Source organism: Patella vulgata, chromosome 5, assembly GCF_932274485.2.
Source record: "Patella vulgata chromosome 5, xgPatVulg1.2, whole genome shotgun sequence".
NCBI classification, from domain to species: Eukaryota; Metazoa; Mollusca; class Gastropoda; family Patellidae; genus Patella; species Patella vulgata.
The window spans coordinates 67273823-67286311 of NC_065883.2; the positions used below are offsets into that span (position 1 = coordinate 67273823).

The 12489-nt window shown below is 36.3% G+C and overlaps 1 protein-coding gene across 3 annotated transcripts in view; it reads left to right on the forward strand.

Moving 5' to 3' along the window:
• Positions 1 to 12489, forward strand: part of LOC126820416 (inactive tyrosine-protein kinase 7) — a 173296-nt gene that overhangs the window by 14881 nt on the left and 145926 nt on the right. For all 3 annotated transcript variants that reach the window (XM_050548341.1, XM_050548342.1, XM_050548343.1), the window contains exon 2: positions 4344 to 4646. In XM_050548341.1, coding sequence (XP_050404298.1) covers positions 4344 to 4646 — 303 coding nt within the window. The remainder of the gene's footprint in view (positions 1 to 4343; positions 4647 to 12489) is intronic.

Consider the following 12489-nt stretch of genomic DNA (forward strand, 5'->3'; position numbering starts at 1 on the left):
CCTCCCACTGCTATAAAGACCCATATGCACAATCGAATGATTGAAATGATATTGAACCATATGGTAGTCGAGGAATGAAATACATGTAGTTTGTGTTGAGTGGACTTTATATGTAAACTTATCATCGCGATTTTGAGTGAATTTTGTGCTCTCTCTCGCTCTCTCAGTAAGAGTTTTGAGTCTTAAGTGGGTGTTCTTAGTATGCTCTAAGTCTTAAGTGGATGTTGCCCCCCCCCTCTCTCTCTCTCTCTCTCTCTCTCTCTCTCTTAACAGTAGAGAATCAGAACTTGCTTTGCAGTAGCAGTAAGGGATTAAAACTGTAGTATCTCATATGAAACAGTAGTAGTATGACAGTTGACCTTGAGAGTATAACTAGACTATGTTAATTGTGTTTAAATGAAGACCAGATGATATATATACATAACATTGTTGTCATTTTATATATAAATCTAGTAATTACTGGTCAGATATCTACACCATACTCATTTCTTTTATCTTAGCATTTTATACAATGATAATTATAAACATCTTCTTAACCAGGGCAGTGCATTGCCATAAATGTAGCTGAGTAGTTGTTTTGTGCTTTGAAGAATGATTTTTGGACCAGGGACTGGTCGCTAACCACTACTCATTCTCATTGTCTTCTTGTTTTTCTTGTTCTTGGGGGTGACTCTCTTCGAAATAGCCTTAGGCTCCAACACTTCAAGTTCAATCGACATGAAATTTGGCATGCTTATTCTCTGAACAATTCTGAATATCATCCAACAACATGGTCAGAAGAATCCAGGGGAATAACGATCTAAGTCACATTTTTGTCTTTTCGCATAAAAGGCAAACAGACTTTTGGATGAGAATGCTTGACGCGAACAGAACAATGAGTGGGTTTAATTACAACTTCAAAATGATGTTTAATACGAATCATAATTACCAGTACAACAACTGACTTCCACTTTTAGGTAAAATTACGGTCGCATGTTCGAGAACTTTCTTGGTCAACACCAGAGTCGAACCCAAGGCCTCTTGGTTATATAGCGAACTAGTGCCTTAATTGCTAAACCACCACAGATTCCTACCTTCAACTGTCTCTAAAAACAATGGCTATAGATTGTGTATATGTACCAGTATGTAAAACTGTGTTACGGTTTTATTCCTTGTACAAGAACTAATATTGACTCAGGTATCGTGTTATACAGTTCATCTAGATCATCCGACGGTCTTATTCTACTCCCGACTAAAGTAAATAGTCATCGGATTAAATTCTGTCTTTAGTAGAAATCAAGCCGCTTGACTTTTACATAAATAAACCGTCTTGTAGATCAAGCATGTAAAACAAGAATCAGATTTATTTTAACTGCGATTAGACAGAGATAATGTTATCAAATTAACCCTAGGTAGAATTTTGCCCAGGCTGGCATTAGAACTTAACTACTGTCTTTTTATACTCACCTGGAGTCTGGTAGCGTTAAGAGTAACAGAAAAATACCGAAAATTCTGATAATTAAGTGTTGTGGGCGAGGCCCTTATTAGGATCTAATGTGAAGATATGAGGGGGACCAAAGAGCAAATGGAGGTTGGGTGGTGCAGTGATGTACTGGCCATTGAGTCACCTCCCCTGACCTCAAAATAAAAACATACATATGTTAGACTCAGAGCATGCACATTTCATTTTTTTTGCAGTTTCAAGTACGATATATCGTTGCTGTCAGAACAATTAGCCAGTTTCACTTATAGTTCATGTGAACGCAACACTCCTTTGGCTTAAAAAGACAGAGAGAAATGGGGCTTAACGTTCACTCGACACAAACTAGGTGATTTCGGGACTAACACATGGTTCAATTTTATTTCAATAATACGCTTGCGCGTTGGGGTCTTTAGCAGTGGGAGGAAACTGGAAGACCCGGAGAAAACCCACGAGGTTGGACAGACAACCAGGGAATCGAAACCACTCCAGTTGACTCAATGACAGACCTTATGATACAGCGTGTACGTGCTAACCATTCGGTCATCGATCACTCCCCGGCTTAAAAAACACCGAAAATTTAAACTAGGTCTGAATAGCATATTATATAACTGCTCCGAAGTTGCTAAAGAGAAATGGGATTTAATGTCTACTCAATTCAAACTAGGTACCATTTTTTTTTAATGATTCGCTTGGAATCAAAAACCACGCCCCTTGACTCAATGACACACCTTGTGATCTAAAGCACATGTATTAGACCACTAGAACACCCCTCCACGCTGGTTTTATGGACTAGAATATTGTAATAATAGATAATTTGCCCAGATTTATGTATGTGAAAACAGCATGCTGCAATATATATTGTTATTATAACGTTCACCATAATTATATCGAGTGGAACGTTCAACCATTTTTAAATGCAAATTACACAGAATTAAAAGAAAGTTAATAGCGCCATTAACGGGCTGCATGCATGACACTTTGTAAATTTAACGAGAACATTTTGTAATTTTCTTGGGGAGAATTTTCACCTGTGTTTCAAGCATGTAATAAATACACAGATAATTCCTGGAATAGATTTAAAAATAAAATTTTTATCTTCGACATGATGTTTGGATTACGTTCGCTCGTTTTACTTTTTATACTTTTAAGTACGAGCGGAATGTTGATACGTATAATTTTACGTGATTTACGAGCTTTATGTTGTTAATGGCAAGTTTTTGTAGAAAGTTAATTAAAGCACTTCAAGAGATCATAAGTTGTTCGGTCTACAGTTCTGAGTTAGATTTTTTTGGGTTAGATTGTTTAACAACAAATGTACGTTGCTCGAGTAAATGGAATTTGGGGATCTATATATAGCGTCGACTCTCTCCAATCCGTCCTCATCTAATGGAATTGATATTGATTTTCCGTAAAATCTGGCTAACTTGGTCATTTTTTAACCCATCAAAAAATCACGTCTGTCGCAATATATCATGAGTTTACAAGGGAATCTATATTATGCTAATATTTCTAATTTGTCGAACACCATTAGCAGGTGAAAGTTGAAAAGCTTGGCTAGATATCAGACAGTTTTTCTTTCACTGATATATCGAATAACGGATGAAATATTTCTTCAAAATATCCGTCTGTTGCACTGTGTGGGTCGATAGGGATTTTAATACCTTGATAACTCACAAAATATTTGTATGTTCGGGATGGGGGTTTTACCTTGGTAACTCGCAATGAATTTTGTCTGCTGTCAGAAGCGGGGTAGGAATAACTCCCAAACTATTTGTCTGTTGGAGGTGGAGTTTTTACCTTGGTAACTCGCAATAAATTTGTCTGCTGGTGGATGGGGTTTAATACCTCGATAATTCACAAAATATTTGTCTGTTGGAGGTGGCGTTTTAAAACCTTTATAACTCACAAAATAATTATCTTTTGGGGGAGAGGGGTGTGTAATATCTTGATAAAATATTTGTCTGTTATGAGATGTTTTCTTAATACCTGGATAACTCACAAAATCACAAACTCATCCTCCACGTCAAATTTGAACAATCGCCATTTATTATTGATTTAAAATGAAAGCCATCGTCACATCCCTCGCGTTATCTTCACCAGATCCTCAACTAACTTCGACGCTCTGCATACAAATTACCGTATTAGGAAAATAAGATATTTTTTTTATCGCTAAGAGCCATTATAAATCTAACATATTTCATTTTAGTGAGGAAGAAAAATGCTAATTGAGTCTGTAAAGAGAGGCAATTGTTTTAATGTAATAGTTTGAAAATAACTCGGCCGTACAAAAGACTGAGATGAGGGGTGGTGGATTTTTTAATTGATGTCGAATAAGGTTTAAGGCTTTGGTGAGAGACAAACTGTGCGATACCCGCATAAAAATTAATGTTTTGATGACCAACTTCATTATTAGATAATAAAACTACAAATTTATCATATTATTGAAAACAAGTCGAAATTTATTAAGGATTTTGTGATTTGAATAGGGCTGACAAGGAAAATGTGACGAATCCTTCGGATGGTATGAAAAAAGCAACGTGCAACTGTTTACACATTAGCATGCACTAAAAGAACTGTCCGGGCAAAAATCTCCTACCTCACATGGGGGTTAGGTGGCGAAATGGTTAATGCGTGCGCGTTGCATCATAAGGTCTGTCATTGGGTCAAGTGGCATGGTTTCGAATTCCCACTTGTACGTACGTGACAAGGAGTAGGGTTTCCTCCATAAGTTAGTCCCGGAATGAACTAGTTTGTGTTGAGAGGATGTTAAACTCCATTTCTCTCTCTCTCCTATATTGTACTTCACCTCGCTTAATGGTATTTTATCCATTTTCTTTCTATCAGTAGAAATATATTAATGAATTTTCTTTTTTTATTTCAGGCTTCATTTTCTGCCAAGCACAAGACAATTTTTACTTCAGTCTGTCCCCACGAGATTTGGACGTGGTTGAAGGTACAGAAATAAAACTGCTATGTGACGTTTCGGATAAACGTCACATTGTGTTCGAGTGGACCCAGTCGGGAAATCGCTTACCAAATACAAGTCGAAGATTCCAGGAAGGAAGCCATCTTAGGATATTACGTGTTTTACGCGGAGAAGACGAGGGACCATATCAATGCATAGCAACCAACGAGACAACAGGTTTTTCATTACAGAGTTCAGAATCCAAGCTCAACATTCAATGTAAGTAGAATTTATATCATAAAAACATACCACACTCATACATGACAGTAATTCAACATAAAAACATACCACACTCATACATGACAGTAATTCAACATAAAAACATACCACACTCATACATGACAGTAATTCAACATAAAAACCCTGGAAAATTATAAATTAATTTACATGAACTCTGCATATTCTTTAACCAGAGATGTTCTTTTTGGGCAGGGGAGGCTTACCCCTAGAAAATCATAATACAATTTACTCTACATTTCTTACAACCCAGTAAGGGGGTTCGGTACCCCTTCCAGACAGCAGCACTTTTTGGTGGATACTTTTAGTCTTCCTCATTGAGAAATATATTAATTTTATGTCTTGACAATAGAGTTATACTTTTATTTTCTTAACGGTTTTAAGTATATTAGATGTGTATTGTCTTTTGTTTTTCAATTGAGGGGGTGGGGGTGAGGGTAGTACTCACAAAACACTCCACGCTACACACCTTTTTTTGTTAATTCAGTATGAACCTTTGAGTCTTACAGGAGAAATATCCTTTTTGTGATACAACATGTTTTTTTAAATATGTTTGATATGTGTTTTCTTGTTTTTCAATAGAGGGGGTGGGGAGAGGGGGTGGAACTCACAGAATGCCCCACACTACATCCTTCTTGTGTAAATTCAGTATGAACAGTTAAGTTTTTCAGAAGAATCATCCTCTTTACGATACAACTTGCCTTCAACTCCATAAATCTTTCCACTCTATAAAATGACTCACAATATTCACAACAAGTTTCCTAAACTTCGCTCAGATTTTCTTTCCTGTTCATCCACGATGATTTGTTTAAATTAACGAAATTCTAATCACTGTGGTCTGCGAAAAAAAGACAACATTTGAAAGTGCTCAAAGAAAATATCCATTGTATTTGAGCGTTGTTTAGCAGGAGTCTCATATCCCAATGGTCTAATAGACGAAAAAAAAAAATCCTCATTATTATAAAACTGTGTGTTTTAGAGACAGAACATTATATCCTTATTCATGTCGCAGTGCAGAATCCATAGTTTCTGATTAAATATGATATTTCTCGTCAGAACAAACGAGAATCAAATTTCTAGAGGTTTAAACATAAAAACACGTTAATCATTTTAATCATTTTAAATTCAAGTTTGTTTTTAGATTTAGACATAGAGAGACATTTTTTTTTTAGATTAATTCATATAAAATAGATACATTGAACACAATTGATTCATTTTCATAGGGGATTTAAATTTTTTGGCTTGAGCTGTTAGGGTAAGCCTTCGCAAACAGCAACAAGATCTAGGTAACCACTATTGTCTTCTTCAATTGATAGTTCCATGAAATAAAGATTGGAAATTATGGCAGCGATTTTCAGCAGAAACAGGCACTCAATGGCGCCTGAACATTAGCTTATAAAACAATGACTAAAAGAGATAGAATTAAAAAACAAATCCAGAATATTGAGATTTTTTTCTTCTGTGTGTGGAATCGAGTTTGATTCTTTTACCAGAATTATCCAAAGCTGAAATAGGTGCTCAATGGTGCCCGATCATCGACTTATAAAACAATGACCGAGAGACAGAATTAAAAAGCAAATCCAGGATTTTTTTCTCTGTGTGTGGAATCGAGTTCAATTCTTTTACCAGAATTATCCTAACAATGAAACCACAAATAAATATAGAGCATATGAAAATACGTTCTCCATTCAACTAAAAAAAAACATCTGTAGACGGCAAGTAGATCAAAGTCTGGTAATGGTTCAGTGTTTTCTGTGTCTGTTTATCTGCGGAGCTTCACGGGTTATAGACTCGAGTGGTCAGACATTGACGAATTACCAATAACATGACCTCTTCGCAAGTGGAATCATCGGTCTTCTGTGAAAAAATTGGTTTTTATGAGAAAATCTGGTTTTCTGATGGTATTTGGAAATATTGATGTGTTTTTCTTTTAGCTTTTGTCAATAAATTTGCTTTGATTGAGATTCAAGAAATCTGGTTTCTACACCAGTTATATAGCGAATAAAATATTTGCCAGTAGCTCTGACCTATTTTTTTTGTTGAGTGGACATTAAACCCCATTTCTCTCTCTCTGAGACCCCATCTCTGTAGACTATAGAAAAGTGTTGACCCATTTCATTTTGATATATATAAAAAAAAGCTATTTATTGTTTTCTAATTGCTTCTTTTAGCAAATATCATGTTAAAGAGAGAGTGAGAGAAATGGGGTTTTAAGTTTAATGTCCACTCGACACAAACTAGGTCATTTCAGGACTAACATATGGTTCAATTTTATTTAGCAGTGGGAGGAAACCGGAGGACCTAGAGAAAGCCCACGTGGTTGGACATGTGACCCTACTCATTGTCACTACAACCGGTGAATCGAAACCACGCCAGTTGACTCAATGACAGACCTTATGATACAGCGCGCACGTGCTAACCATTCGACCATCCAACCCCCCCATCATGTTAAGAAGCCATCTCAGGCTTGAGTAAATTTTATTCATAAAGGCAGTTAAGTGAATTGAATTTGAATAAAAACTAACACATTTAATACAGATTTTGAAAAAAAACAACACCTTTTCTTGACATGCTCAGAGGTACATGAATTTTTTTTATGTTTAAAAGTTGGGGTCCCTCGCTCTTTCTTTCCCCTCTTCTACCCCTCTCACTCCCCCCCCCCTCTCTCTTGCTTTCTCTCCCCTCCCATCTCTCTCTCTTCCCTTCTCTCTCTCCTCTCCCCTGCCCTCTCTCCCTCTCCCTCTCTCTCTCTCCCCCTTTCTCTCCCCTCCCTTCTCTCTTCCTATCCCTCCCCTCTATCTCCCTTCTCTCTCTCCTCCCCTCTCTCTCGCTTTCTCTCCCCTCCCATTCCATCTCCCTCTCTCATTCACTCTCACTCTCTCACTCTCTCTTTCTCTTGGCATAGAGTAGGGACTTTATAAAGATTTCATCGTAAGTACTCCTATAAATATCAATGAAAAGATTTATTAACGACTGGCTTTATAAATAAAGACACAGTCTCTATACATCACGGAAATAAATCGAACAATCTTTAGAGAAAAGTGTCAACCAGATATCATTGTACTCAGCTACATCGTAATACCAAATTTCACCCTCCATTCTGTAACACAAAAACCCTTCATCCCACTAAGCCTCGCTAATTTCTCTCTCAATAAAAAGAGTTTACACTTAATTTAACTTAATGGGACATATGATTGATTAGCAGAAGAGTCTAACTAGCCAATCCAGAAGCCTGTTACTATATTAAGACTTGTTAAATTCACTTTGTTCTCGGGTATAGGTGATAAAACACAAACATTTTTTTTCGTTTTTTTTTTTGATATAAAAATGAGGATCATGTAACTGTTACAACTTGTGATAATAATAATTAATATTTGTCCGTTAATGTTTTATTGTCTCTTTATGTGCTTGTCATTTGATGTTGCGTTAGATTCTTGTTGACAAAGGCTATGATATATAATGATAGTTGTTAAATACTTGTTGACAAAGGCTATATATTATGATAGTTGTTAAATACATGTACTTGTTGACAAAGGCTATATATTAGGATGGATAGTTGCTAATAGATGGTGATTGTGTCAAATTGTCATCTTGTTTGTAGTTTTAAGGGCCGCATTCTTAAACAACAGACATTATTAACAGCATGAAATCTCCAGATGATAGAGGTGTTCTAGAAATAAATATTATCTGGTGTTTTAGACAAACATGGTATCATTTGTTCTAGATAGAACATGTATCAGATGTTCTTGATAGAAATAAATGGTATCAGATGTTCTTGATAGAAAGAAATGTTATCAGATGTTTTGATATAAAGAAATGATATCAGATGTTCTTGATAGAAAGAAATGGTATCAGATGTTCTTGATAGAAAGAAATGGTATCAGATGTTCTTGATAGAAAGAAATGGTATCAGGTGTTCTTGATAGAAATAAATGGTATCAGATGTTCTTGATAGAAAGAAATGGTATCAGATGTTCTTGATAGAAAGAAATGGTATCAGATGTTCTTGATATAAATAAATGGTATCAGATGTTCTTGATAGAACAAAATGGTATCAGATGTTCTTGATATAAATAAATGGTATCAGGTGTTCTTGATATAAATAAATGGTATCAGATGTTCTTGATAGAAATAAATGGTATCAGATGTTCTTGATAGAAATAAATGGTATCAGATGTTCTTGATAGAAAGAAATGGTATCAGGTGTTCTTGATAGAAATAAATGGTATCAGATGTTCTTGATATAAATAAATGGTATCAGATGTTCTTGATAGAAATAAATGGTATCAGATGTTCTTGATAGAAGAAATGGTATCAGGTGTTCTATTAACTTATTTTTAGGGAGTGATGGTGGCGATGTGGCTAGGACGCTGGCTCGCTAGCCTGAAGGTCTGGTGTTCGATCCCTGCCTTGGCCAAGAAAGTTCATCCAGATTTTCCAGCGTGGTTCCCCCTCGATAGTGATGCAGGAAGGAGGGCGACATTTTGACCAGGATTATCTGGTGATAGTCTATTTCAACTATTATTTAGTTTATGAAGACGTTGTCCTGTATAGGGAGCCACAGTAAATCAGTAGGTAGGACGTTGGCTCGCTAACCAGGAGGTCCTGTGTTCCATACCTGCATTGGGTGAGAAAGTTCATCAAGATTTTCCATCTTTTTTTCCCCCTTATCATTGGTGTTGGATGGGATGAAAAACTGAGGTTCGGTGTACATATTGGCGTGGACCTAAAAGATCCCTTGGCAGTTGGAATTCGATATAAGAGTAGGCCGTAGTGACGCTGTCTGGGCAAAATTTCCCTCATAGCACACTGTATGGCGTATGCCCGTCATCATGAGCCCAGTTGGAGCAGAACAGTAGGACGTTAAACCCAATTTCATTTCATGTCCTGGTTGAAATGTCGCTCAATACCGGTAATAAAATGTAATCCTTTTCCATAGAAATGTGTCGACCCATTTCATTTTAATTTAAAAAACCCACAATTTTATTGTTTTCTAAATGCCCCTTTTAGCAAATATCATGTTAAGAAGCCATCTCAGACTCGAATAAATTTCATTCCCGAAGGCAGTTAGGTGAATTGAATATGAATAAAAACTAACGCATTGAATACAGATAGTGAAAAAGACACTTTTCTTGACATGCTCAGAGGTAAATGTATTTTTGATGTTAAAAAGCGGGGCTCCCCGTCTATGAGTGTCTTGGTCCAACATCAAAGCCGCAAGTCACAAAAGGATTAATATCGCATGCAGCCTTTTGTAACTGTGGCGATTAACATGACAAAAAAATACTCATGATTAGATTGTAAAAGCGTTTCAATAGTAGCCATGACATTTCCAACAATTTCAAAATTGATGGCAGTTGCCGAAAAAAAAAATATCCTTTTATCTTCAAAGTGAAGAGACCATTCTGTGTTGAAGAAAACTTTGTAGGGGTTAAATTTAAAGGGAATAGGGAACTATGAATTTATAAATCTAAAAATTAATTTTAACAGTTTTTTTTATAATTATTGCTTTTTAAATTAATCTTGCTGGCAGAGGATGATTACTTTTTCTAGAACACTTGATATCACATAATAAACAGGTCACAATTCTATGGATTTGAAAAAAAGGACAACATGAGTTGTCTTTCCTTAGTATGTAAACATGAACCTGCTAGTTCTGCATAGCACAACATGGGAGTCTTACTAACTTGAAGGTCTGGATCACAGTGTTGACCAAGAAAGTTCCTCAGTTCCTTAGGGTATTCAAGCCTGGTTTTACCTTGTGTTGTAGGATGGAGGGCCTGGTAATTAACAGTGTCAGTCATTCGGATGGGACAAATAACTGATGTCTTTTGTACACCTTGGCATGCAAATAAATGAACCCTTCACAAACCCTAGTCATTTGGATGGGAAGAAAAACCAAGGTCCTGTGTTCATCCTTGGCAGTTGCAATTCAACGTAGAGCACACTTCAAGGTGTATGCCTGTCTTTATTGGCCGAGTTGTTGAAGAATCGGAGCAAACAGTAGGACGTTGAACTCCATTTCATTTCATTTTGAAACAATAGGTTAGACTTTCGAAGAATGAAATAAATCCCCTTTAAAATAAGAGGAATGTCTCTTTAAGTTCGTATCATTGAAACAGTGATTGTAAGTGAAGTGTTGGAACCTGGTTGAGTCCTGGTGGCTCAAGTACACTACTCAAAGGGATTCCCTAATTAACGAAGGTGAAAACAAAAATGAAAAGGGGTCTCATTATTAATCCCTGACTTCTGTTCAATGGATTCATCTTCCAACTCACGCTATACAAGCTATTACTTTATAATATCTGTACTTTTATTTAAGGGGCTTAAAATCCCTTTTGTTCGCGGGTTGTATACAAGCAGTGACTTTCAGTGAGAGCAAAATTCTCTTTTTATGCTGTGACCCTTTATAATAAGCAGACGTCCGCATCCTCTAATTTACCTTCGACATTGTGACCCAGGATGGGGCCCTTTTTAGTAGTGGTAGATATAAAGAGCACTCCATCATGATGTCAAAGAGGGTCATGTGATCTTACGATGACCCCCTACCCCTTCAAATTATACCCTTCTTTCACACCATCGTTACTCAAATTACACTGGTTCATAAAGAATACATTTACAGGCTTATAAAGATACACGTTTATCACCTAGGTGTTTTATACCATAAAGAGACAAATAATATAATGAAAATATTTCAAATTTTTACACTTATAAAGCTGTAAATAGTCATTGAAATTTACAGACAATATCTAATTTTGATGGCTTTATCCATGCTGAATTACACTCAAATTTATGATTTAATTAAACAGCCATTATGTAAGAACTATAGCAGGTCTTTCTTTAGGCCTGAAATGTATAAATTTATTAACTTACCAAGACCATAATGAACTCTCAATGCCATTGGATGGCTGTGATACATTTAGATTTAAATACATTTTATGGTCGATGCGGTTACCATAAAAATGGATAATCAAGACTTTGTTTATTATCTAGGCTCAGAGTAAAGTAATTTGACTAAATTTTTTAGCATATTCTCCTTTCATTATCTATTTTTTTAAACTATTATAGCCAGAACTGTCAGCTCTTTTTATCTAATCTTACCTAATTCCAGCTGGTGTGTTTGATCCCTGTGCTGACTGAGAAAATTCATCAAGACTTTTCCATGGAGTTTCCCCTTCTCAGTGGTGCAGGACAGATGTATAATTGTTCAGATGGGACGAAAAACCGTGGTCCCATGTACACATTGGTGTGCCTATAAAAGAACCCTTGGCAGTTGGAATTTGATATAAGAGTAGGCTGTCGTGCCGCTGTCAGGGCAAAATTTCCCTCATAGCACACTGTATGGCGTATGCCCATCTTCATTAGCCCAGTTAAAGCAGAACAGTAGGATGTTGAACCCCATTTCATTTGATTTGATTTGATTTGATATTTTTATTCAATGAAGCAGACAAGCATTGGATCTGTGGCAAGCTGAAAACAAGAAACACAAGTTAAGAAAAACAAGCGAATATTTTCTTAAACAAACGCTTGTTACACACATGATGTAATATATATACATAAATAATGATAAAAACACACGCTTTATGTCTTTCAAAAATACACCGCTAGATTTATCTGGGATCTACCTACACAGTTTGTTTGGGTTTCGTTGACTTTGAGAAGCAGTATAGATGTTCTATGTTCAGGGAGCTATCACAGGCTGTTTTCTCATCAGATCTTGCCATTTGTCCATCAACGCCCAGTAGATATCATGTCAGGAATCATGACCTAACCTCCTTCATGTTGGGACTGGTTTCTCCCCTATATTCCTGACAGCCATATGACA